The sequence below is a fragment of the Ammospiza caudacuta genome, chromosome 1 (genome assembly GCF_027887145.1).
Source record: "Ammospiza caudacuta isolate bAmmCau1 chromosome 1, bAmmCau1.pri, whole genome shotgun sequence".
Lineage (NCBI taxonomy): Eukaryota > Metazoa > Chordata > Aves > Passeriformes > Passerellidae > Ammospiza > Ammospiza caudacuta.
The window spans coordinates 27,975,968-28,003,785 of record NC_080593.1 but is presented as its reverse complement, the minus strand read 5'-3'; the positions used below and the strand labels follow the sequence as shown (position 1 = coordinate 28,003,785).

General features: G+C 35.1%; 1 protein-coding gene across 1 annotated transcript in view; it reads left to right on the top strand.

The window, feature by feature from the left end:
* THSD7A (thrombospondin type 1 domain containing 7A) overlaps nt 1-27,818 on the top strand; it is a 189,228-nt gene that overhangs the window by 92,296 nt on the left and 69,114 nt on the right. The window contains exons 5-6 of the mRNA XM_058800424.1: nt 4,088-4,243; nt 6,631-6,834. Coding sequence (XP_058656407.1) covers nt 4,088-4,243; nt 6,631-6,834 — 360 coding nt within the window. The remainder of the gene's footprint in view (nt 1-4,087; nt 4,244-6,630; nt 6,835-27,818) is intronic.

Genomic DNA, 27,818 nt, shown 5'->3' with positions numbered 1-27,818 from the left:
TACTCATCCTCCCTCTCTCTCCCGTCATAGAATAGAAAATTATGAGTAATTTGAGGATGGGAAAAAGCCAGGGCACACACCCACCAGATTATGCTGTGGGGAAACGCCTTCATCTCAGTGTAGTTTACTGCTGGTTGTAGCAAATGCTGTCTTGGTAAGGCTGATTTAAAGACCTCCCTTCTCATATTCTCATGGTGGCGTTTCCCTGTTATTTCAGAAAGTCAGTCACAGAGCAAGTCGAAGGCTAGTGCTGCACCTCTGCTATCAATCACTTTTGAAATAACAGGTAGGTAAATTAAAGCCTCCAACCTGATTTCTGGTTAGAACATGCAAAGGAGGCGATGCCCTTTTGGGGGACCTTGTTTGCTATATGTGTACGCTTAACATGTTTATGTGGCTCTGAAAGAGTTAAAGGGATTTGAGCATTCTCAGGAAATTTCAGATCGGTTTGAAAGTGACAGGCCAAAATTCAAGCTAAGGAAGCTCATAAGCCAGTTGGGATGCTGGACCAGTTGCCTGCTCCACTCCTGAACCATTTTAGATAGTGACTGCTTTTCCTCTCACTTCTGAGCATCGGGAATTGTATTTCAGCTTCCATCATAGCTGCTGTTTCCAGTCCCTTCTGTAGATTTAAAACATCAAGTTAGGCCTCTGGTAAGAATTTGAACTTCTAATACTGAGCTGAAGCAGAATTCCTCACAGTACTCAGGTCAGTAGGAAGAAGAAGGAACATTTGTTGTAGCAGTTAAGCCGTGACAATCAAGTTCCTGAAGGCCACAGTCATACTGCCATTTTCTTGCCACTGTCATGAATTGTTTCATCTCTGTTCATCCACTTAACTGGTTTAGTCATGAAGTTTCTCTTACTATATGAGGTGGACTGTTTCATCTTATTCCGAGTACCTTTAAAACCCTTGATGTAGAATAAAGAGGAGGAAAGTTCCTTTATGGGCATAAATTTATTCTACATCTGCAAATACACATTTGTTGCCTTATTAAACACAGGGGAACTGCTTACATGCATGGAATTGTGCCATTTCTCAGAGCATAAGGTTCTGAATTATCTAACGTTTTTGGATGAGCGAATTCAGATTTATAGAAAATGAGAAGAAAATGTTATTTACTTGTTGGTCATAATGTGTTTTAGGCTTGGGTTTTTCTTGGGATTTTTGAGTGAGTACTTGCAGAAGTTTCTTTGTGTTATTTGCCATGAAACCAGTGTGGCAAATGAACAGAAAGAGAAATACGAAATTGTGTCTGCTTATACTGATGCAGTCACATACAAATTCAGTCTCTTTGCCAGCCTGGTCATTACTGGGGTGTAGTCTCTTGAGGGTCTTTAGAGAAAGATGGAGAGTTTTATGTCTTGATAAGTGTAGCAAATGCATAAAAGTAGAACTGTTCTTTTTCTTTTCAGTTGTTTTTAAAATGCAGTAATTCAAGGAGGTGTTTTCCAATGATATAAAACGTATTCAGCTAAAATTTCCTAATATAGATTATTTCAGGAATGGATAATTAAATCTTACTTTATTTTTTAGGTTACTAGCCTCAAACCTGAAATTCCTTGTAAACCGAATCTAATTTATTAGTTAGACTGAAGGAGAAAGAGAGGTTATAAAAATGCATTAACTTTTCTTTCTAATTTTGGCCCAAATTTTGGTCAAATTTCACATTGATCTTGTAGTGTTACACATAGTCTATTTGGCATTCAGCATTACTTCCAAGGAATAAAGAACAATCTTTAATGCTGACACAAGAAAGTATGAAAGCACAGAGATAAGACAAGGTTTTAAACTGTAAATATATGCATCCAGTATCATCCTATGTCAGAGTGTCTTTGCTAAACAATACACGTCAAAACCTATGCTCAGTCATTCTTTTGTGATGCTGAAAGAAATTAATTTAAATTCATGGGAACAAGATGGTCATAAGATGCCCAGACACAGCTGTTTTCTTTTACTGTTACCTCAGGAAAAGAATTTTGAGTAATCCTGCATGAAATTCATTCTAAGTGCTCAGTGATGAAAACATTTTTTAATAACCTGAAATAAAACTTTTCTGTCCTATGGTTGAATTGTTTTGTTGTAAAAACAAAATATAAGAGATTGCATTTATACATCACTTAGTGTCTAAACACAGCATTTGGAAAGCATTTTGGCATATTTAAAGATTGATTGTTACCTGTGATATGAAAAAACTGCTACTACTAAAAGCTTCCCAATGAAAGATCTTTGTTATTTTTCTGAGTAAAATTCCCTGAACTACTGTGATGATAAGTTTTTTATCATGGTGAAGGCTAGAGATGAAGCATGGAATTCCTCAGACCACTTTCTCTATTACCTGAAGCAAGACTGTCTCAGGGGTGTGATTGGCCCTTAATTTTAACTGTCTCACTTGGGCGATTCCCTAGTTAAATAAAGGTTAAAATGTATGAATAGCAGTTACTTACTCTTTTTCTTTTTTAATTAGAAACTATTCAATGCAAATTCAATGGGCAAACTATGTTTACTTATATCCATTTTCTACACCAAATAGGCATATTATGTTGAGTGTCATGCATGCTCATTGTGCATGTAAAAATTACTCTAAAAATCAATAGTATGTCATAAAAATTAATTTCAACATACCATTATGCAAATGTTGGAATATTATGCTTCTTATTAATTTATTTCAAGAGATTGGTAAATTAGAGACAGTAATCTTAAAGTTTTACATGGTGTTGCTTCATTATGTGGAGCAACACGGTGGAAAACTGTGCCAAAGGAGGCAACATTGAAAACCAGAATAGAATAAGGATTTTTCATTTCATTTTCCCCTTAAAAAAGTGAGAATTGGATGCGTTTTCCAAAACTGTAAAGATCATCTGCTTAGAAAATCTGAATGGAAAGACATACACACATGTCTACAAGATTGACTGCACTTTAACAACCTGGTGTTTACTTTCACATTCCATAAGTGGTTATTGATCTCATCTTTCAGACAGATATTTTGTCATATACTGTATCTATTTAATTTGAGAGTCTTTCCATCAAAAGTGGTGGCAAAATTAATGATGTGACTTCCCACAGGAAAAAAAAAAAAAAAACTGAATGGAAGGAGAGTGCTTTAAGTTAAGGAATTTTATGTTTCCTCAATCAACCAAAGTAAAGTAATATGGCAGACTTCTAGCAGATATTCTCTGTTTACTGTAATATTTTGTCAAGTCCTGTATTATGAAAGAGAATGAAAATCTTGCTTTCAATTAAATAGTACATTTTCAGTTTGAGTTCTGTGCCTTACTCTGGCACCTTGTAGAATTTTCCCATTACTTGTACTATTCAAAAGAATAAAGTATGGAACGGGAAGGGTGATTTCGGTTATTGATTTTTAAAGAACAGAAGAGTCTGCCTTCACATGTGTCTCTATAGATTAACAACACTTTAAAAACTAAATTATCTTGTGCAGTTTTTACAACTACAAATGTACATGATCTATACATATTTATCGACACATATATAGTAAATGCAAAGCATATATATAGCTGAAACAAAGCCTTTCTTGAGCTAAAGTTGCTGCTGCACAAATCTTACTGCTGAGTGTGCACTTGATGGTCATTAAAGAAAAAAGTTTTTGCCAAAATTTTAGCTGTGTTTCAGGTTAAAGCTTAAAAATAATCTTTTAAATATTAATTACCAGGCCTTTGAAGTTATAGTATCATATAGCTTACATATACCAAGTGCGAAGGTGTTTATGCAGCTTTGTGTTCAGTTTCTTAAAAGAAGAAGTAATGAGACACCAGGACACCAATTTATGTAGAATCCAAAGTGAAAAATTACTATGCTGGTATAATTTACCCCTCAAAGGAAAGGACTGGGTCTGAGAGGGTGCTGCAATATCTACAGTCTCCATGTCTCCACATAATGGGATTTGACTTTGTTCATGCAAAGAGTAAACTGACTTCCATTCAACTTTTTTCAAGGCAGGCAATTTTCCATCACGTCATCCAATTAAAATTATGAAATACAATCTTTCTGACTAAAGGATGGTTCTGTCCACTTAGAGCTAAGGATCATGACCAGTGACATATGAGAAATATTTTGTTTTGACAGCTTCAAGGCCAGTAGACCGTAAACTGTGTACAGGACCTCTTCCCAGCACCTCCCAGCTGTGCCACGTTCCCTGTCCTACAGAGTGTGAGACCTCAGCATGGTCAGCCTGGGGACCATGCACCTATGAAAGCTGTGATGACCCTCAGGCCAAGAAGGGTATGTAACAATTCAGCAGAGCCTTTCAATGGTGATATTTACTATTCCTAAGTAAGTCACTAGGTTATGCAAGCACACGAAATTTTGTGCCAAGAAGTGTATATCTAGTGCCTCTGGGTATCAAAATAAAGTCATTGAATTAGGACTACATTTGACATCACTGTTACACCAAAGGTAGCAAAAATGCAGCCTGTTTGTTTACTAGGCTCTCAAGATCAGTTTGGGTTTTTGCAGGTCAATTCCAGTTTCAAACCTTCCTCTTAGATTGAAAGGGATACAGTTTGTGTGTTCAAATCACAACTTTGGCGCTGTCACAAAAGGAGGACAGAAACCTTCTTTGAGGTATGTAGTGTACAAGGCAGATATTTACAGTTCAGTAATAGCTTAGGAATTCACCATTAGACCGTAAATCATGATCTGGCAAAGAGATGTCACCATTCACTGTTGATACGTGATGCTGTTTTACTTATGACATATGTGTTGGTTTCAAATTCAGCATGTTTAACAACTTATTGCCATGTAGAACAGATTGTAGTAACCTGATATCAAAATAGAAAAGCAAGAATACAGTGACAGGGACCTCATGTTAGAAGTCTGTGGGCTTCTGGCTGCAAATGAGAAAAACTGGCCTAGTCATTGCTGCAAAGTGATTATGTGATAAAATTGGGAATACAGACTTGGTTTCTTGGTTGAAAACAGTTGTAAGAAAGGGCAGCCACATATGTTCACTGGAAGGAGGAACTGTGATTACTGTGTTTGCTTAGCTGGATATTTCTGGCATGCTGCTACCTACACTTCTGTCTGGGCAGCAGTAATAAAAGTTTTACAAAGCTGTTCATCGAAACTCTGACCCAACCTCGATCAGTTCAAGAAGGAAAAAGCAGTTCAGTTCTGCAAATATATCAGATTAAGTCTCGTTTGAGTACAGCTGTCAAATAGTCTGTTATTTTTCTTGCTGTTCCATCACTGAAAGATTTGCTATGTTTTCAGGGATAAAGTTTATGTTTGTGAGACTGATTTGGACATCTGTCTAATAGAAGTACATTAGGATGCACTTTGTGCAGGCCTTTATTCCTGCACACATGAGCAGGGATCTTTTCTCAACTGCCAATGTTTTTCTCTTATCTGGAAATTCTTACATTTTATTTTATAATTGCATTGACAGTTCTTCTGAGAGAATGATGTGAAAATTGTGCAGGCACTCCCACTTTTAGCAACATGTCTGTCTACATATTTCCAGATCATTTGTATCCTTTGTTGCTGTAGATATAGGAGTTCTTTATTTTTGAAATTGTATCAGCCTTTTGTGTCAGGCTTGCTAAACCTTTTGCACATAATTTGGCTGAAGACTTCAATTTAGAAAAAAGGAGAACAAACAGCAACTGAAGATAAATGGAACAGTATTTTTAAAGTAAATACTTACTATAATTGAATTAAGAGGCATATCTTCAAAGAATCAGTTCTTGCACATGTGTGCAAAAACTCTCCTGTTCAGTTTGTGTCTTGGTAGAAATGACAGACTATATTATATTTAGTATTTTATAAAAAAATATCTGTATATTACTAGCTTGCCTGACTACTGATATAAAACAAAAGAGATTGTGAAAAGATGTGAAAAGACAAACTATTTCTTGAATCCGTTTAGTATGGTTAGGTTTTTCTGACTGCATTTAGTCTGTTTTTTTTCAATAAGCCATCCTGAAAGGAGAGAGTGGATTGCTTTTTGTTGCTGGCATTGGCCCAGTAGATGACACAGTGCATAAATGTCCATCAGTTTGTCCATTCCAAAATGAGTTTAGGTAATCTTAAGGAAATTTCTAGATGCTGGCAACGAAATATTACTGAAAATGTAGTCACAGGTTTATTTTGAGTTTATTTTCCTGCTTTTATTTTTCTCAGAAGTTGTCTTTTTATTATTCTGTTTTGTTTTGGAGGATTGGAGAGGAAACGAGTGTTTGTAAGCTGATTTCACTTGATAGTCCATTTCTGTTGGAACATACCTGAGAAGAAAACAAACAATTTATTTGAGAAAATGGTGACCCAACAATGTAGTCAAGATTTATAAAATGAGATGGATCTTGCAAGAGTGATGCTCAGGAAATGATCCTGTCTCCTTGCTGGAGTCTGCATGACTGTGATAAACAGGGGTTTAAGGCAAAGCTTCCTGAGCCTGAGGAGGCTCAAAACATTGAAACTTGTGAAATTTTATCTCTAGTCCTTCTTTATTGAGTTCTTCTACCCAGTTATCTGAAGTGCATTGTTCTGCTGAGTGTCTGTGGTATGTTTTACAGAGAAGACAAACAGAACTGTTCACTCAGGTGTAGACAGATAAAAAGTGCTTCACTTCACTTTTTAGAGTTGAATTGTTATTTTCATGGGCATTTCAGGCTTTAAACTAAGGAAGCGTCGCATCACCAATGAGCCTACAGGAGGAACGGGAAACTGTCCTCACCTTTTGGAAGCCATCCCATGTGAAGAGCCCTCTTGCTATGACTGGAGAATCACGGGGCTGGAGGAATGCATTCCTGACAATGAAAAGCCGTGTGGCCCTGGCACACAGGTTCCTGTTGTCGTTTGCGTCAACGGCGATGGTAAGATGGATGCTTTTCCCTACGGCCCACGCCAGCTAGAGGGAAGACGCTAAAATGGGGTCCAAAAGGGTATCAGTTGTTGTTCTCAGCTTTCTTGATCCTTAAAACCAAGCTGTCTGGAATAGATATAAATGTCCATTAATACTGGCGAGGAAGAGTAAGACCTCTAGCTGCTCTTGCACCCAGCTCCTTCACTGTGTATGGTTTCAAAGCTTCACAAAATGACTTAGAGAAAATTAAATAGAAAACAGCTATTGTTTGCCAATGGATCAGATTCATGCCTGCAGTGGCTTGACTGAATTCCCTGATGTAATCCCACTAACAAAGCTGATCCTCTGAGCCTAGGAACAAATAAAATGTGAGCAAAGTAAGATGCATTGCAGTAAGTGTAGCTGGAAGAAAAATAATAATATGTTTATTAAAAAGGATGGTTTGATGAGCGTTACAGAGTTGGGTTGACAGTCCAAGCTGTCTTACTTCTTCAAAAGGTCAAAAAAAAAATACAACCATTATTCAATTATCTTCTGTGAGACAAAACAGATCTTGCATGACACACTCATAAAAGCCAATTTTGAAAGCTGCTTACAGAATACTTTAATCTACTGAAGGTTCATGAATTACTGTTGAGAGAATAGTCTTTATTCATTAACAATATTATAGTCTAGAGCAGCAGATAAATTAAAATAATTGTATTGACTGCAGTGTAGTATGGTAAGCAGCTTCTTAGTTCCAACAGAGAATTAAGTAAGAGGACACCTCTGATGAGTGTTAACAGCTGCAAAAAATATTTTGAAATTACATCAGTCAGAAGTAATAAGAACTGATTATAGAGATATTTAAATCTTGAGCTTTCCTGCTGAAGACTTTAGATTGCAATTGAGTTTTGGGGATTACATTGAAATGCTTAGTTATAATGTTATTTTTCTGCATACACCTAAGAGAACTAGTAACCATCTTCACAGTTCAGAAAGAGATTAGCCTAGAATTACAATATTCAATCTACCATATTCTATGTCCTTAACTCAAAAAACTTCCCTTTGCAATTTGATAATTTCTTGGCAACAATACTGAAACTATTTGCAGGGGTTTTTGTATACATATTCAGATGAAAAATGGCCTTTTCCTTGAAAATCAAGGTGTTTCCTAAATAATTGTGAAGATACTTTAAAATCTGTAAAACAAAAAGACTATGTTTTTCTTTACTAGATTATGGTTAGTTTGGCTTGACTTTATTTTGAGGAATTGTGTTTTCTCACACATCTAACATAATTTCTTCCTAATTTTAATTTAGTAATTTATAATGACTATAACTTATTGCATATTTGGAGAAATCAATTGATCCATTAAAAAAACTTTGAGATTTTTATATATATGATATTTTCTATTGAAGCTTACAGGATTTGCTCTTGGCACTTCATGGGCTTTGGTTTTGGCCAAATTTGACTTTGAAGACTTGTGTTTAACTTTATTACTCCCAGTATCATTTTTTTGTCTCTCTTTCTGAATTATATTTTGCTGTAAATATATGGCCTTCTACATTGCCTATATCAGTAATCTGCCTCAGAAAGAGTGAGAAGTCAGGATTTGGCCTGTCAGTCTTTAAGATTGAAGAGCTGTGCGCTTAGCTTCAAAGAAAGGAGAAAACAAATTGCAATGATGTCTTGTTTTGTGAAGATCTGATGATCCAGCTGTCCAGTCACAAAAATATGTGTTCAATTACATTTGAGAAGATGCAAAAGCAATGGAGAGTAATGTAATGAACTGCTCCAGGCCTTTTGAAATTCCTTCTTTGAAATTCCTTCCTTAGTAAACAATCTTCTGTGTGCTTCACCAGTAATACCAAGTGTCTTCTGCTTCACTCTCTCCTGAGAGGGATTAGTATGATGCAGTAGAAGCAAACAAAGACCCACCAACCTCAGCAGTCTCCCCCAAAACTGACTCTGCTCAAGCATCTTATTACTTTGCCTCCCACAGCACCAACCCACTGGAAATCCTGTAGACAACTCTTAAATACTTTCTAAACACCACCACCTCTTCCCAGATAATTCCCATCTAGTGTTTTGGCCTCCTACCCTGGCAATCAAGAAAATCTCTATGGTGTCCTTCAACCAAAGTTGTAGGTATCTAGATTCTGCTCTGCGAAATACAAGAGAGAAACACTTTGCAGTCAGGCAAGTCTTGCTTCAAGCCCCACAGCTTCAGGCTAGTTCCACTAAAATAAAGTTTAGAGAATGCTACTCTTCACTGTTGAAACATTATGGTTTAAATTATTCATCGTAAGGAATTTGTGATATTCATTGTTCTTTGAGCACATCTTGGGGAAGACTGCACTGACTGTCAGTTAAATACTGTACCTTTATTAACAGGACACATAATTTCTATAATAATTGTATTATAGAAATTATTTCTATTATAATTGTATTATAGAAATTATTAATATAAATGTATTCCTGTATTTTTGATCTTAGTAGCACACAGGGAATTTAATTTCAGTTTTACAGATAAAAGGGACCACAAAAGAAAACAGTACTGAAATCATTAACTATTGCATAAGATTGCTGTTCCTCAAACTAAACTTTGCTTGACAATGTTATCTTCCATCTCTTTAAGTGATCATCTTCTTATTATTATCAGGTATTAAGCCAACCTTAAATCTTTAAGTGCTTGGATAGGAAAGGTTGAAATGAAGGAACTTAAATGTATCCAAAAAAAGATCATATTGTGCCCTTGCCTTCTGCTTTATAAAATGAAAAAGGCTGATATTTCAGACTAAGCACTGTACCCTAGATGGATAAAGCTCTGTAGCTTTAATGTAAAATGAACCCAACACTGATTTGTAGCTTCTCTTTCTGTGCACTATTGCATCATATCATATCAATCATATCAATCATATCATATCATATATACCTTAAGCATGATTCATTGGGATAATATGTCTTGACCTGGATGTTTGGCTTCTCAGATAGAATCAAGCAGCAATGTTTGTGAAGTTGTTTCATATAATTGGAATTAGCTTTTCTCTTCATTTTGGTATTTAGATAAGAGTCATTACAGCCTTTGAGACAGCAGCAAACAATAAGTTATCCTCCTATCTCTTTGCTGGAGGCCTGTGATTGTCACTCTTTCCACAGTGGATGGCAGTAATCAGAATTTTCATTCATGCTGAAAAAACATGACATTCCCCAGGTTGTCATTGCAGAGGCTATAATTAACTTTGATGTATTTTATTATATAAATGGAACTTCAGTCTTTTACAATGGAAAGAACATTTTCTGAATAAATATTCTTAGTAAATCTTCCAGGAAAATTTACAAGGGAGTTTTTTAGGCGAAAAAAAGCTGGAAGCTCCCAGACACGACATAATTTTAATAATTAGACATCAGTTGCTTGTGTTCCATTCTTCAGATTAACTTTTGTTAAGGATAGAATGCCTTTTAAAAAAAATTGATATTAATATTTTTGTTTCATCTGTAACATATGCAAGGCATACACACACATTCATGCACACCACACCTATGTACATACTATCTATTATTAAGTGTATTAACACAGTTCACACACAGAAGAGTAATTTTAGAACAGATGAATTTGTTCTATTTCTCTGTAGCTATGACAGTCTGTGAAGAATACAGTTTCAAAAATATCTCTGCATTATTTAAAGTCCATAGTGGGAAAGCTGGCTGCTTCTCCACTTTTTTAACAGACATATTTGTGATACGCATATGTAAGGAAATATAATTTCTGACATAAAATTCTGCAATATTTATTACTGATTAAATTCTTTAAAATGCTTGTTCACTTTGTTTTTTTCACTTTTCCTTTGGGCTGAAGGCTGTAGCTCAGGTACTGGCATTGACTGGAGTGTCCTGATCCTCACACAGTCATCTCAAATGACTTGCTCATTTTCTAAGAATTTAGATAATAATAAATATTAGAATTTAGATAATAGATAAATATTAGAATTTAGATAATAGATAAAGATAATAATTTGGTTTACAGCCTTTATAGCATATTGGGCTGTCTACTGCTGCATGTGTTACTCCAGACAAAAGAGATCTCACTTTTGAAGTGCAGATTTCTTCCAGATCTTGTTGGAGTCACTAATTGTTGGTTACAGTAGCTGTACAGGGGACAGACAGGAGTGGTTGCCATCTTCTGCCTCACAGCTGAGAGTCACTTGCCTTGGACGAGGGAGCCATGGCAACATCAAGGCTCTTTGTGTATATGCAAATTCCTACAACTCCATGAAGTAGCAGAATTGCTGCTGGAGTTGTGCAGGCAGAGGTGCATGCTGATGCAGCTGAGTGCCACAAGGTCCTTCCTGGCACACGTATGGATGTGGGTGACACAGGTCCGGTTTTTCTGAGACTGACACCACTGGCATCGCTGTTTGCTGATGCAAATGTGAGGATTTTACCAGTTCTCCAATACTGGAGGCAAAGCAGTAGTGCTGGTATCAATTAAAAGACATAGAAGGTAGATTGGTCTGTTTGATTTAGAGACATAACAAACCAAATAGTTTAGCTACTTTATCAAGAGCTGAAAACACTATACTGACCAAAATGGAACAGAGGACATTTCTGTCCTTTATCTGTGTTTATTCTCAGCTAGTGAGACTAACAAAAGACACCATACTTCAGCAATAAAACATCCTATGTTTCATTTGCCTTGCTGTTTTTCTCAACAGTTGGAGAAGCTGAAATACCTCTTCTCTTATTTTTGTTAAATTTTACTTTAAAGTAAATCTTACAAAACTTTTTCATCTAATTTAAATTTTCTTCTATAGTTTCCTGATGAATATCTCAATTTCCTTCCTTAATTTTTTGGTTGTGGCTTTATATCATCTTACCATAAGCAGGTAATGAAATATGTCAAATAAATTTCAGGAAAAGCTGAAGTTTCGCTGGTGCAACAATTTTTATTTAAATTATTTTGGCTGATTTCAGAATTGGGTCTTTCTGTATATTTATGGTTTTAATCAAATGCTGAGTAGTCTTCTGGTCATCATTTATTTTCATGATGGGAAACAATAAGAGATTCAATGGACCTGAGCAGAGGTATTTTGTAGGTGTCCCCACGTGTAAAGAATCTATTTTTCTGGCATTTCTATTGTGCAGCTTTTATGCATTTCATGAAAAAACCATCAGACTGGTTGGATTTTATTATGATTATTTAGAAAAGAAAATACCACTTTGTGTCACTTTATGACTTAGTTCTTTATAAAGAATGAAGAGCCAGATTCAAGTTCAAATTACATTGAATTATTCAGTTATGCCTGTAAGAAAACCCAGATCAAAATCTGGTCAACGCTCAGCCGTCAATTAGCAGAAAAATACAGTAGCTAATGACAGTTCCTTTGAGCTCATAGTGCCTTTTGCTTACAGGAACTTGGTTATGTTGAAATTAGTCATCATTTCCCAATTTTGTTTCCTAGCTAATATCATAATAGCATTGTTTTAAACTGTTCTTTGCTGCTGACAGCTTTTTGGATGTCCATCTGAGGCATTTAAATCAAATCTAAAATGTATACTCTGTTCCTCACTGTAAGTACATAGGCTATGAAACTTATACCAAAGCTTTTCCTTCCTTTCCTTTAATTTTTCTGCTAACATAAGGAACTACTGAATATGTTTCTTGGATGCTTGGTATATTTACAAATTTCTTAGTGAAATAAAAATTTCAATAAAATAAATTGAATTTAACTGACTTGAAAACTGACACTCTCAGGCCATTATATTTCACACCATTAGATTTTTAAGGTGTTTATTTTTAAAAATATTTGTTTTGTTTAATATAAAGGAATGTAAGGAAAAACAAGAGTACAGTATACTGCTTAAACGATCTCTGAAGTCTCAGGACACCAATTCCTTTTTATCTCTCATCTTGATATTAGGAAAGTGACATGTCACTACTGAGTTTCATAAAAGAATGGATGCTTTTAGTATTTGTGTAACAGGTAGTAATTTAATTATATGGAAAGAATGAAATACATAACTTTTTTTATCCCTGTCTTTAATAGTTTGCCTGTAGTTTGATGCGATGATTTCAGTTTAAGGGATAAATAAAACAAAACCATTGTTCCATCTGCATAGTCAAATAAACATTGGCACTTAGTGCATCAGGCCCTTGTTTCCAATTTATCATAGGTGTTTGAAGATGGAGTTGCACATGGTATGGACAATGTCTAATGAGACATTAATGTCTACAAATAATATAATTAAGGTAAAAACAGGTAGGCCAACCTAATTACCAAAATCTTTGTCTAGTGTAATAGATCATAATGTGGCTGTCTGGTCAGACAAGTTGGACGTATTTTGACCAGTTTACTTCTAAAATGTAATGCTGCATTATTGTAAAAATTTTGGACTTCTAAGAGTAGAGGCTGCTGGAGTGGGAAGTTTTTTAAATGGATCCAAGAGAGTGCAGTGTTTTATATAATCGCTATTATTAGTATCTTTATTTTGTTTTTGATGGCCCACCAGTAGGATACTGCAAGAACTGCATGTTACTAAATTAGAGGGGAGGGATTTTGATGCATGTATTTTGATTTGTGTAATATTCAGCAATGCAGGAACCCAATTCTGATTAAACTCCAAGGTTCATCATGGTAAGAATGCAGAGAGGGATAATAGTAGATATACTTCATAACAATTGGAATTTCTTTAGGAAGATCAATTTAATGAGGTACAGTTTTTCCATTTATTACTTCAAATTAGGCTATTAGGAGGCAAGAAAGAAAAAGGAGGTTAAGGAGTTATGGATGGATTATGGAACAGGATTTCTAGAACTGTATTGAAGTCATTTGGTTTTGGGTTTGTGTGTCAACTTGTTAACTCCCTAGAACATACCCAGAAAATATTTGAAATATTTTTACAATACTTATTTAGAAGAGGCAATTTTGCATCTAATTCTGTTATATATAAAAATAATTCTATAGAGCTATACATTAAGTACCACTTTCTCAGGAGATTATATGACACAGCACTAGTCTTTTTATCTTTATGATAAAATGCTCTAAGACAGTATATTCTCACTAGGTTTGATGGCAGACAGTTTTCCATCTGAGAAAATGTGGCACAGGCCTATTTATATTTTACAACAACTTGCATATTATGGTCCATTTTCTAGATAAATGTTGCCAAATTTCAAAGCTGTGAAACCACTGTGTTGATAAATGGTGAGGATAAAGGCCTCATCATGAGCTACTCATGTTGAGACAGAATAAATGGGAATTTTACTCTCAGTACTTCCAGCCTAGAGCAGCTCATTGTCTGACCTTTCTCATAGATCATAATTTGTGTTGAGTACTGATTGAGGAAAAAATCACCCTTATCTGCCAAAAGATACTTGATTTCGCCAGACAACTGCTCCAGTGGTCACTTAGAGCCTTAAGATGATACTTGTAATTTCTCAATTCTTGCAACTCTTGTGCACAAGCAGCAGCTTCACTAGATACTTCAGAAACTTCGAAGTAAAACATGTGGAGACACAATGATTACTCAAAATTAAGGTCAACAATTGATACCAGTCTCTTCAGTGTTCCCAGTGATCTCTTTCAGATATTGGAGTGCAGATAGTTTGTGACTACATAGCCTCAACCCCAGCAGAAGGAAATACAGATTTATACCTCGGACTTGGTGAAAAAAGGCAAGACAAGAGGAAGAACTGCAATGTTCTGGCCAAAAAATTGGGTTGAAAGCTGGGGAAAGATAGGATTTGACCCTGGTTTCCTCCAGGGCAATTTCCTGAGACCAAGTAAAGAACACAAAGTTATAAAATGTCTCTACATGACAAGCATTAGGAATGAATTTGGTGAGGTATTTAATCTGCTAAGGGTCAGCCCATGGGAGGATTTGACAAGCAGCTGGAAAGAATTTGGGGGTATGGGTGAAAAGGACAGTGAGGTGACAGACTAAGAATAGTGTCTGGAGAAAATAAGGCTGGATAAGAAGCCAGAGAATGGGGAAGAAAAGAAAATTCATGACTTCTTGGGCTGGAATGCAATAAGTTTTAGTCTGTTTCTACTTTTTTCTCATGAGAACAGACACAGCAGCAGTTTCAAGCATCAGTGCAACACCCATGGCAGAAATACTACTTATCATTTAACTTCTATTTTAAACTAGAAAACTGAAAAGAAATATTACATCAAAATTTCATATTTTAATTTTCAAAAGAAAGCCTTCAAACATTAGGAAATTAAGTTTGTCCAGTCCTTATGTGAATACAGCAGAAAGAAGAATTTAGCTGTGCCAACCTGGCATTTTCTCCACAGAATTTGCCACTTATTTGTGAGACAGATATATTTCCTTTGGTGATTAAGTGGGTGTTTTGTAGAAATGAATGCAATATCTGTGAAACAACTAACCTTAGTTGTCCTATTCTTCAGGGTTTAATTTTGCTCTGCTTTTGTTCAGCATCAGCAAAATATAAATAATGCTGACCTGCCACATCTGCAGTGTTCTGAAAATAATGCTGTGCTGGTGGGCGTCTGATAGTCATGACAGAAAGATCTTAGCGAAAATGCCAATTCTCTTTTAATAACACTTTTAATTAGTGTGTGGTAAATAAAACATTGGATCATGACTTGAACAAAGAGAATAAAACTAAAAATACCAAATAGCTCCCCGTTAAGGAGTTTCCAATCTGTGAACTGAAGGAGGAAGGGACCCAGTGGAAAAATAATAAGCATGTGATTATACAGTTAAAAAAACTGCATTATACAAAGGCACCTTTCATTTTGGCATTTACTCTTTGGTTTCTTGATGTAGTTTTGGGGGATTAACTTGTGGATTAAGTATGTAAATCTTGTCCTAGGAATTATCAGATGTTTGTTTCTAATTTTATTTAGACATCCTTTATTGGTACTGATACTATTTTATGAATAGTAAATTGCTGTATTCATGTTTTCCAGAGAAAAGATAATAAAAAGAAAATACATGAAATTTCTTGTTCTGGATGCCTCAGAATTGAGGTTTTTTTATTTAAAGAGGGGAAGAAGAAGAATTACATAAGCTAGAACCATCTTATACATTGTGGGAAGCTTCTAGAAAACCACCAGGGAAGGAGAACCTTATTTTCAGGGTACAATTTATTTCTGTGAGTAGGTGTCAATCTACAATGAAATTTCTCAGGCTTCTGTGACTTAGGACATTATCTTGCATAACTTATTAACAGAGTGAAGAAGTTTTAATGTCCCTAAACTTGCAGATGTACTCCTGGAGGTGGTTTTTTTTGTTTATTTGTGACAGTGCTATTATATTTTCCTTCCACAGAGTAGGTTTGTAAGATGTAGTGGCATTTACCTCTGGTTGTTTTCCTGGCAGCTCCTTCTCTGAATCCATACATGTAGAGGCTAGGTAAAACAAAAAAAGTCAAAAGGATGGGTTAGTTTTAGTCTTCTTGGGAGAAAGACTATGAAAATGTTTCCAAAAGAGAAGATTATTTCACAGTCTGAGCTCCCTAAAGGCATGCTGTGCCTTCCACTCATAATGATGAGATATTCATTGCAAGATGGATAAAAAGGTGTTCTCCAAAGACTGCATTTTATCTGCCAGTAGTAGGACACAGACAAAAGCATCCATGAAATTAATTTAAAAACCATTTCTCAGAAATGTGTAAACATGACAGTAGCAGTGATCTCTCTTACACCTCTTGGGTCCTATGTTTTAACTGTGATTGAATTGAGCTGTCAGATTATATAGAGGGTGACAACTCTTTACTAGCTGCAGCTGGATGAATAATGCAAGGAAAATGTTTGCAATCATCTTTTGCCATATAAAATAATTTTTCTTATTCTCTTAAACCCCCTTTTGAGCTACATGTGTCTTTGTGTGGCAGGAGGTGTGACAATGTATATGAAGGCACAGTTGTAAACTTGCTGCAAATTCACAGTATGGTAGTGAAATACTAGATAATTGACCAACTGAAAAAGTCACTTAATATTCTGTCAGGTGCAGGCCATTAATCATTCACTTCATCCGTGAGGTAAGATTTTGCATTATAGAAAAGAATATCATTACTCTGTTGGTGGCCAAATTCTAGGAAAATACTGCACTGCTGAAGTATTTATAAACCCATTTACGATGCAACTTTTTGTAGTTTTTTAGCTTAAATGTATAACTTTATTAACCAAAGATAATGTTTGTGTCTTGAAAAACCAGGCCATTTAAGGTAGCTGCTGAAAATATGCAGACTGGTAACTCAGTGTGGGGAATCATTGGAATGATTGTGGTGAGCACTGTCATTTTACTGACATTATGGAACTGTCACATTGTTTTCGTGCTACTGCTTTTCTTGCCTATTATTTCGTTTTTATGCTTCTATTCCTAACTCATATCCCTAAAAGTTAGTCTAGTTCAGATCAGCACATCAGAAATACCATTTCTAATCAAACTGGTTTGAAGTCATTGACATTCCAGTGCCCTTCCCAAACTTGTTCTCCGGGTTACTTTGACATTACTGAATGGGAGGGGGAAATGTGTAAAATAGCACTTAAAATAAAATACCTGTGAAAAGGCTTTTACCTGTGAAGTACCTTTTAAAAGGCTATAGCAGTCTATGTGTCCATATACGATGAAATTAAAAATTTGCTGAGAATACTCAGCAGTGAAAAAGTAGTACAGTAATTTTCAGTGCTTAATAAAACATGGGGTTTTTAAATAATCAAAAGGACACATTTCAATAAATGCATGTTGCATTTTCAAATCCATGTATTTTAAATCCTACTGTTGCCAGTATTCAGATAACACCATCACTATTTCTGAAGCCCATGAAAAGACTTTTCTTGACTTTTAAACACAGTACACCTTCTTTAACATTTTAAATGCAAATGGAGGAAGTTTTTTTAATCTTTTTTCTGGAAGTCATACTTGAACATATATTTTTCACTTTATGAATCGTGGCTTGATTGAGAAAAGTTTATGAGAAAAAACTGATCTTGGAACCACCTAGCTAGTCTTGGAACTAGCTGTATCTTTTCAAGGTGGCTTGGTGCTTTTGACAAGTGTTTTTAGAAATGCAATGTGAATTTTCAAGTGATCTCATCCTCAAGGTTCTCACTGTCCTCTTTTTTCCTTTTAGCTCTGTCAGCACTTTTCCCCTCCTTTCCCCTTCCTGCTAAAATGGCCTATTGGTTTGACATATTGATCCCAGTTGGTCCCATGACTAATATTGATTTTATTCTCAATGGGACCGTAGCCTGTCATCAAACTTATTTTTTCTTTCATATCAAGATGACATTTGATTGGCTTATTTGACACTAGTAGGCAACTCTGCTTGGTTATGATCAATACACTTGTATTCTCTGTTCTTTATCATTCTCAGTAAGACTACATTAGCAAATGAACCATGAAAATGTTTCAACTACCTGTCAAGCAGTAGGAAAATTTTACTCCTGTTGTTAGGCAGTGTTTGGGTACTCTGCTGGAGTCTTTATTAGAATTATTGAACTTCTATCCCTGTGGTACAAGTCTACTATAGCATCAAGTTAAAAGACCAGGAGATTTTCAGCTAAAGGCATATCATGTTTCAGTTTTTGTTTACTTTGCTTATATGCATGAAGGCACTTTCCAAAGTTGATCCAAATTAACTGCAAAAATAATTACTTAAACTATATTAAATGTGTCTGTAAATCCTCTTATTTGAAGTTAAAGTGTTCCTAATTTTATTTGTGAAGAATTTTCTCTTTCTGACTAAGATAGCCATATAAAATGTTAATACAGTTTAACTAATCTTCTTCAAAGTCTCAGTTTAATTAATTTGGATTAATTCTTCACTATCCCTGTTTAGGTCAGGCTTTTTCACAGATACTGACTTTAGTAGTTCATTTACAGCCTATTTCATGCTTTCAAATATTCAGTGCTATCAGAAGTAGTGAAGAATCAAAGAAGTATCATCTGTAGGAAGAGTTTTCCATCAGTCTTTGATTCATATAATACAAAATATGCGCTGAGTACCTTACAGGTTGTGTCAGAGATAGAAAGGTCTGTGTTACTTTTTAAACCATGTTTAGTGCTACAAGACACCCTCAGTGTGCCTTTGTGTGTGTAGTGAAGGAACTTGCCTCATCTGTGTATCTATTTTTTTTTAATTTTTTTTTTTTTTTTTTTTAGCTGAGATCCTCGGTAGCCAAGTGATTGTTGTATGCTTAAGGGAGCTGATACTGTGGCTTCTGTCACCCTCATCACTTAGAAATATAGAGAGAATTGGAAAAATATTTTTCAATACTTTCTGAGCAAACTCATGTTTTCAACCTGAATAAATCTAGCAAAATATGGTTAAAATTTAGAAAGGGCATAAAGGAATATGAGGTGACATTTCAAAGTGGCTACCAGAAATCTTAAGATGGCAAAAAGAGAACAGTTATTTTTCAGTTTTCTCACTCTCATTGAGTAAAGAAGTCAAGCCCAAATAAGTTTTCCCTTTCATGGAAAAAAAGTGCATAGTGTTCTATTGGTTTTGATTTTGGTTTCTTGGGGTTTTCTTCTTCAATTTTCTGTATATTTCTATTTTAGCATAGTTATGGGATATTATTTTTTCATACTGCTGTTTGATCTGGCCACATGTCCCTGCATTTTAAACAAAAATATATTATTTGGGTAAAGAAGTACTATTTCTTTCCCTGGTTTTATTTGTGTCTGGCAAATTTAGACTCTGTCTACATAACTGTAATCCTGATAGATGACTTTAATATAAATGAAGGTACATATGTTCTGTCATTACCAGACATGAAAATGGGATTACTGGAAACATTAATATTGTATCTGAAGGTGTTAGTTCATTATATTTAACCATTATTTTTAAGTTACTGCCAAAGAATATGCAAAGATGTTTTCCATCTGAAGCAATTATAGCAGGAAATATCCATCTTAAATATATGTTCTTAATTTTTGTGTTAGAGTTTTCCCTTTATTATTACCATTATTTCAAGGTATAGGGTGTTATTTTGTTTCTGGTTGTTATTGTAACTGCTCTGTATATGGTTCATGGTGGATTATTGTATTATTTACCTGATGTATTAACGAATACTGACCTGGATTTTTTTATCAACTACTCACTTTTCTTGAAATTTGCGTGACTGAAAATTTGGATGACTTTAAGGACAGAGAAGAAACCTTGTAACCAGCACTGTCTTACCTCTGGAGCAGAATGGCTTTCACTCTGTTCAGCTCTCCTATAAACCACTTGCAGAGTGTTACCTGCTTCTGCCTTTTGCCTACACAGTTGGTGATATGCTGTGTTGTGGGAAAGGTTAGCAAACACAATGCTACCCTGTAAGCTGTGACTGAGCTCATTTACTGTTTGGTTCCAGAGAAGGAGCTGAAGTGTTCAGGTACTATTTTTGAAATTATATTTCTGCATGAATGTGGGAGTTCCTGAAGCCAGTGTCATCCCACTCATCAGAATTATTTTTCCCATAAGGTGAATAAAGAAGAAATTTGCATATAGCCATTAACAAGAAGTTATTGCTTGTAAAATGTGGTGTTTCATCTCATTAAGGAATAGAAAATTATTAAAAGATCATTATTTTTTCCTTGAGTGTGTTACCATGCTGTTATCTTTGATTGTAAAAACACTGGATATGGTGGGTTTCTAAGATCCAGCTATTTTCATTTCATATATTATTACTTCTTGTCATTGATAGTCATTTGTCATTGCAAATGTTTGCTTTAAAAAAGTCAAAATCATATTTTAAAATTTAGTGTTCCATTTTAAAAGGTATATATATCTTCCAGTATTTGCATAGGCAAAGAACAGCAGTCAGTGGCCTTTTCTATAAGTCTCTAGTTTATCTGTGCAGAAAGGGTAAAAATGTAAATAAGATGATGATATCTGTGCTTGTACTCTCAATTTTCTTGTTGAAAAAAAAAAAAAGAAAAAAACAGAAGCATACATGTTTATGAGATTCACAATGGGTTTTTTGAGTAAGTGGCAGAAGTATCACGTTTGCCATTTTTCTTTCAGTGAGGAGTAGAGTGCATGATACTACACTGAAAGCAAAACCGCAGAAAATTTGTACACACAAACCATCAAATCAAACAGTTTACAATCCTACAATGTTTACATATCATTAAACAATTAGACCAACTTTCTGTCATTTTTGCATAATGAACAGATGTGAGTAACCAGTGTATTTGTCTTCATTGAAATCAGTGCCGTTTCTGCTTAGGCTTCTTAGAAGAAAATTACTTCAAGAATATTAACCATCAGCTAATTAAGATGTACTTAATTAAATGCAAATGCTACTTAGCAAAAGCGATTGAGAGAAAGGCATGTGATTAGGGAATTAACAACTGATTTAACACTTGGAGCTACCAGCTAGGCACCTAAGCATTAGAAAGGAATGTAAAAGCTTCACTTGATAATAATAGCACAAGGGAAAGGTACACAATCTTTTCGCATTTAGTTTGTTGAAAAACTTAATGGCAACAAAGTGTAGGATATATTGAGATCATAATCTGTTGTTTATGTTACAGTTTGATAATTAGAGAGGTTAAAAATTGTTCCAAGTGTTGAAAGTTTATCGATATTTTTTGACACCTGATTCAAGAACTGTAATGGAAAATAATTGCTAAGGTAATAGCCTTGCTGCTGTTTTGAAAGACACTGCCATTTTGCTAACATTAAAAGGTTTTTTTGGAGCAGTTATGAATAAATACCATCAACATGATATGAAGGATAATGGGATTAGTAAAACATTTAAAGTTTCCTATTGTCTATCAAAATATGTGCTATTTGCTAGTATTGAGCTGACTGAAGGGCAAAACTTGTTCTGTCAGTCAGATACTGCTGCAGTGCTGTTTTTTTTTTCTTCCAAATACTCTTAAGATTGTTCAATTAAACAAAATGGTAAATGATCACTTTCATGTAAATATTATCATTTCTCCTTTCTATTTGATTAGGTTTTCAGAAATTCACTTCTAAATTCTCCCTGATGAAAAATCTGGGTCATGGTTTTGAAGTTGTGTATACATTTTAATTAGAGACACGTGCTCTAAGACAGTGTTCCTCAGAGAACTCCTCCTGTATAGGGAAAAACAAACAACAAAATAGAATTACCAGAAAAAAAAAGAAAAGAAAAGAAAAAAAAAAGCCAGTCCTGGGTCCTTTTCCAAACATTTTAAAAAGAAAACGTCACACTACTTCTGGAGCTTCTAGGTTTGGAAGGAAAACACAATTTGCTGTCACCATTCACACTAGGCAGGCATGATTTTTCCTGTTGTGGTGAAGTTTGATAAGGTATTAGTGATTTGAAAGAAATGCAGAAGTATTAGAAATTAAAACAATAATTTCAGTTTATCCTGATGATTGATTACTGTCTGCTCATTTGCAGATGTAAGGTGTCCTGGCATGTGAAAATGTATAAGAATTTGATAACTTAGATAGCTTTTCTGTAATGTGAAGAATTTCTATTTTGCATTAGACTCATCAACAGATGTGTTGACCAGGTTATTACTAGAGAAAATCTAGTGTAGAATTTCACATTTGGATAAGTTTGTACAGTTTCCTACTTAATGATTTTCTCAAATTTTTTAAAAATTGTCTTTAGAGTCATTACAGTTAAACTCATTAACATTGCTTCTCTACTCTTACAGTGTAGTCATAACATTCCTGTAATGTTGAGGCAGGTGGATTATGGACTGATGATTTTTAGTGGAGAAGGATATGGTTTACTAACTGTGACTGTGGTTAAAGTTAGTGCCAGTTGAAAGAAGGACTGAGCACAGAGCACAGATCTGGTTTTAGTAAGTTTTGAATATGGATAGGCATACTTTGTTCTTGGTGGTGGACAGAGTCCACACAGGATTTTTGGCTCCTCAGCCAGTCTGACACATTTTGAGGTTGACAAGAGGGTCAGTCTAAGGACAGGTATAGGCCCTCATGTGAAAGGAATGCATTTGGGAAACTGCACAGGAGTTCAAGACAAAGAACATTCTCCGCCATTTCAGCCTTTACAACTCATACTAGAGGCAGTTCAATACTTTCCTGTTGATTATTTTTCTGCACAGGAAAGAAAGGAAACAGTCAATGGAAAACAACACAGCTCACAGATTTTGCTATTGTGTGAAGTAATACTGCATTTTTCTCCTGCAGCCTCCATGCTTAGGGACATTACTGAAGGCAGTTAAATAATGAAAAAACCTCCTTCACCCACGATCACCTTAAAAGTTGAGCTCTGGATTGCTTTTCCAAACATTTCAGCTGCCCAGCAGTTTTCCAATGAATGACACATCATGTACAAGATACCGATAAAATAGACTTTTTTTACTTCAAGTTGAAGATATAATACTAAATTTGAATGTATTGAAACAAGCAATAAGTAGTATGAAGTCTGCAGTTCAATTTTAGCATTTGGGCTCAGTTGCTGCCATTACTTCTTTTATGAACTTTGAAATACTACTGTAAACTTTGTTTTATCAATGTATGATATTCCTGTCATTTACTGATTACACAGGCATGTTAAAAGTAATGTTAGCCATTGAAGTTCAAAAAATTCTCTTGATTTAATTCCACTTATTTTTATTTTATTGTCAAAATTTACTTAGTTTATATCAGGCTACAGGTCCCTTTCAGAAATAATAGCTGCTTTCCTTGTTTAGAACTGAGACCAGGCTCATTGACTTATTACATAGGGCTCCAGCAGCAACTTTATTTTATGCTGATTTTTTTAAAGTTGTTCTCTATGCCTCATTGATTCTTGCAGTGATTTTACTGTTCATTTTAAGGCTTAAAAACATTTTTCTCTCTGTTAAGTGCTTGCTGCTTGCCATCCCGTTTCCTACAGGTCAGAATTTGACAGCAATTTTTTACTGTGCACTGAAGCATGCACCATGTTAAAAGATGCACAATAAGCAAGAGGGTTTCTTTAACATGTCTCTCTAGTGATTCCAGCTCTAGGAATGCTTCCCATTGGAACTTAAAGCATTTTACAAGAAACTTAAATACTAGATACATTTTACAGATGAGTAGACAAAAACACAAAGGGCTGACATGATTCAACTGCATTAACCACACAACGTGGTCTAGCTCAACTTTTAGCTTTCAGACTAAATTTTACAGATACAATACCTGCTTTGTGAATGTAATAAAACAAGAATGGTGATATGAATACTGATATTATTAATCAATTTCTCCTGAATGCTATTCACAGTCTACCTCTCTGATCTATAAAAATTTGCCTATTCCGTAGTCTGGGATTTTTTTTTTTTTTTTTGGCTTGGTGTTTTTGGTTGTTTTTGTTTGTTTGTTTTAAAACAGCTAAATAGTTTTTTAGTTCAATAGTGGCTCTCACTTGGGCATATATATCAGGAAGTCTTTGAGCCAAGAAGTTGGCCAAAAGGAGGTCTTAATGTAGTGGCTTGTTTTGCTGATTGTTCAGATGGATCCAGCATAATTATTTGATAAAGAGATGTGTATTCAAAAGACTGTCCTGTCAGCACTCCTCACTGATGTAAATCTGTAAAAAAAATATCCCAGGAAAGGTTTAAACAACTTTTGATATTTTAAATTTCTGAAAAAAAAACCCTCTTTTGCCTCCTGCCATTTTTATATGCTGTCATTTCCTTAAATGCTATTTGGAGATTTTAGTTCAAATGGTGTGTCTCTTGCCTAAGAGAGAAATATAATTCAACAACATAGGCATTGTCTGCAAATATGGAATATTGCTAGCTTCCATTGCTAGATTTTCATGAAAAAGTCAACTGATAAGTGGTGAAGATTTCTCTTGACAGAAATGTCATATTCTGTTTTCATGTCTCTGCTTTTTAGTTTTTTGTCATTCTGTTGTTTAGAGTATAAGTAACCCAGGGCACATGCCTTTCAGTAAATTTTTTTGAGTTCTGTCTTCAGTACTTATGCAACATAAATTTATATCCATAATGTTAAAATGAAATCATAGAATCATTGAATGGTTTGGGTTAGAAGGGACCTTAAAGGTCATCTGGTTCCAACCTCTCTGACATGGGCAGGGACACCTTCCACTAAAAGAGGTTGTTCACAGCTCCCTCTAACCTGGGATGGAGCATCCATCATGTCTACACACAACTTATCCAGTGCCTCTCCTCCTTTGCAGTAAGGAATATTTTCTTTAATCTTCTCTCTTTTAGTTTAAATCCTTTCCCCCTTGTCCTATCATTGCATAGGGCATGCTTTTTCAAAAAGCCCCTTTTCATCTTTCTTGTCAGCCTTTTTCAGGCACTAGAAGGCTGCTGTAATGTCTCATTGAATTCTCTTCTCCAGGCTGAGCAACTTCAATTTTCTCATTCCTCATGGGAGACATATTCCAGTCCTCTGCTCACCTTCATGGCTCTTCTCTGGACCAGCTTCAACACTCAGATTTTCAAATGGGACTTTTTCTAAGTAGTCTTTACACTGGCATTGTTCCCAGCTTATGGTTGAGTGGTTCCTGGTGGTTGACTACACTACACCCTTTAAAGAGGAAGGCAAAAAAGGTCAAGTTGCTCATAAAATCATTAGTGAAATGTCAGAAACAATTTAGTATAAATAAAATATTTCCCTGAAGATAAGAAGTACCCATTATAAGATATTTCTTCCAACTACATTTCTATGCTATTGAATTCATCAGATAAGAATTGGACACATGACAAAAACGAAATGCCAGTGTGTAAGATAGATATCTCTAGAATGTTTTCTCTGTAAAAGCAAACAAAAAATAGGGCCTTTGATTTTGGGGGAGAGTGAAGACTTGGTTTCATTTGAGGTATAAACAGACTGAAACTAGGTCAAAAAATTTTTCATTGTGGCACCAAATTAAGCTTGAGTTTAAATTGAAAAAAAAAATTAAAAGACAATAAGTGATAAATAAGTTCAGTATAGTTTTGTTTGTTTATACTGTGACACACTATTGTAATAGTAGCATTTATTGCAAAGTGTGCATGTGTCCTAGCAGTTTACCTTATTGAGTCTTATCTAGCAATGGAACAATTTGAGAGTAGGTTTCACCTCTTTTCTAGATTTTCTTCCTGTCTGAAAAAGAAGCTTAGTCCTCTCCTCCATCTCTTGTTCTTGAGCCCAAACAAATGCCCTTCTGATGAAGCAGGAAGGAATGCCTCCTGCACTGGTGTCAGGGTGTGATGACCTGCAATATAACAAAGGGAACAGTTGATGCAAAGACTGAGTCCAGTGAGGGAAGCAGAACTTGGCATGGGAGAACCACAAAGCCTTTGGCAGGGCTCAAATTTGTATTTTAATATGGGAAAATATAGCCGTTGAGACTGACTTGATCTCAAAGGTCTTTATAATTCAGATGACTATGACTACTTTAGGCTATTTTAAAAACATGAGCTGCAGAATTTTCCTGGGTTTTCAGAACCAGGGAAGATTGATGTTTGTACTTCTGTTGTGCTTAAATATTCTTATGACTAAAATATTTGGCACTGTTCAAAAGGATCTAATATTGAATGGATGGCCTTCATCTGTAACTCTTTCACAAAGAATTTGGTTAACACTTCTGGATCTCATGGTCTGATTTAGTACTAAAACAACACCTCCTGGTTTCAGGAACTCAGTTTAAGAGATTCTTATTTAAAAGACCGTAAACTTTGAATGACAAAAATGTAGTTTATGTAGTTTCTGTTTTGATTAGTATTTGAATACATTCATTATTATATGTCTATTGGGCAATAAAGTCTAATTTGAGACTCGATAAAGCAGAGTTTTTACATATCTAGCTTCATTTATAATGTGCTCAGTTCTTACTGAATTAGCTTTCAGAATCCATTGTGGTAGTTACTAACAGTAACTGATGGCTTTATGATTCAATTACGGGGTATTTGATCAATATATCTAACAAATATTTTGTTGTATTGAAGACTAACATTCATTTGCAACTATTGATAAGACATTTTTTTGTTGACACTGGCTATTAAAACAAAGGGGTTGACATGATGGGTCTTAGAAAGTGCATAATGTAGGCAGCGCAGGATTATGTAAAATTCAAGAGTGCTTCAATAGATGAATCATAACAGAAGGTTTTATACCCTAGTACAGCAGAGATCATGTAGCACAAAAGGCATTGAGATGCTTTGAAGTATTATCCTTTTTAGAAAATAATTTAAAAAAAAGTTTTATGTTTACAAATGAGCTGACTCTTTCATTCCTTAATTGTATGTGGTTGTCAATGCCTCAGAAGTCCAGTGTGTTCCTAGATTCAACATTTTCAGTTCCTCATAACAGACATTATGTTGTGCTAACAAGGCTAGAATTCTAAAACATGGACCTGAATCTTTCTCTCCTTCGTTTTTTCCATCATTTGCTCCAATATGAAGATCTATCATGATTACTTACTTATACCAGAATATGTGATCATTCATTCTTTCCTCCTTAATAAGTATTAACTTATTTGATCAAGAAATCATGTCACCTGACAAAACTATCCATGTTGTGATTAAGGTGCTGTTTGGACAGACCTCAGACACAGTGGTCCTGTGATTACCTGATTGAAAACAAAAGCAACCCTGCTACTTAAATGCTAGCTAATATTTCATTAAGCAATTCACACCAGCCTGGATCTTATGATTATAATGAAATGTGTATCTACAGAATACAAATGCATAGATCTTGTCAGACCTCCATGACACAAAGAGTGATGTGTTGCTGATTTGCTAACAAATGAAGATCTTTCTAACCAAACAACACTCTGACTGTAATTTACTGCATATTTTGATGGATAGCTGCAATTCAAAGGATGAATCGTGGATTATAAACTGGCTAAATTAGGATGCTTTTCCCCTTCTCCCACAAATCTGGATGAAAACTGGGTCATTTTTATACATGCATCTCTATGTACAGTTTTCCATAGGGTTGTTATATGCTCTGCTATATTTGGATTTTGTGTGGGGTCATGTATTGCAAAATAAAAGCCTAAATACCACCCAGGCCGGCATTCACTTCATGAGAATATCAAATCAACTTAGGTTTAAGTATGCTCTTCTAGAATTGAGGCAGAGGAGACAAGTAATAAAAAA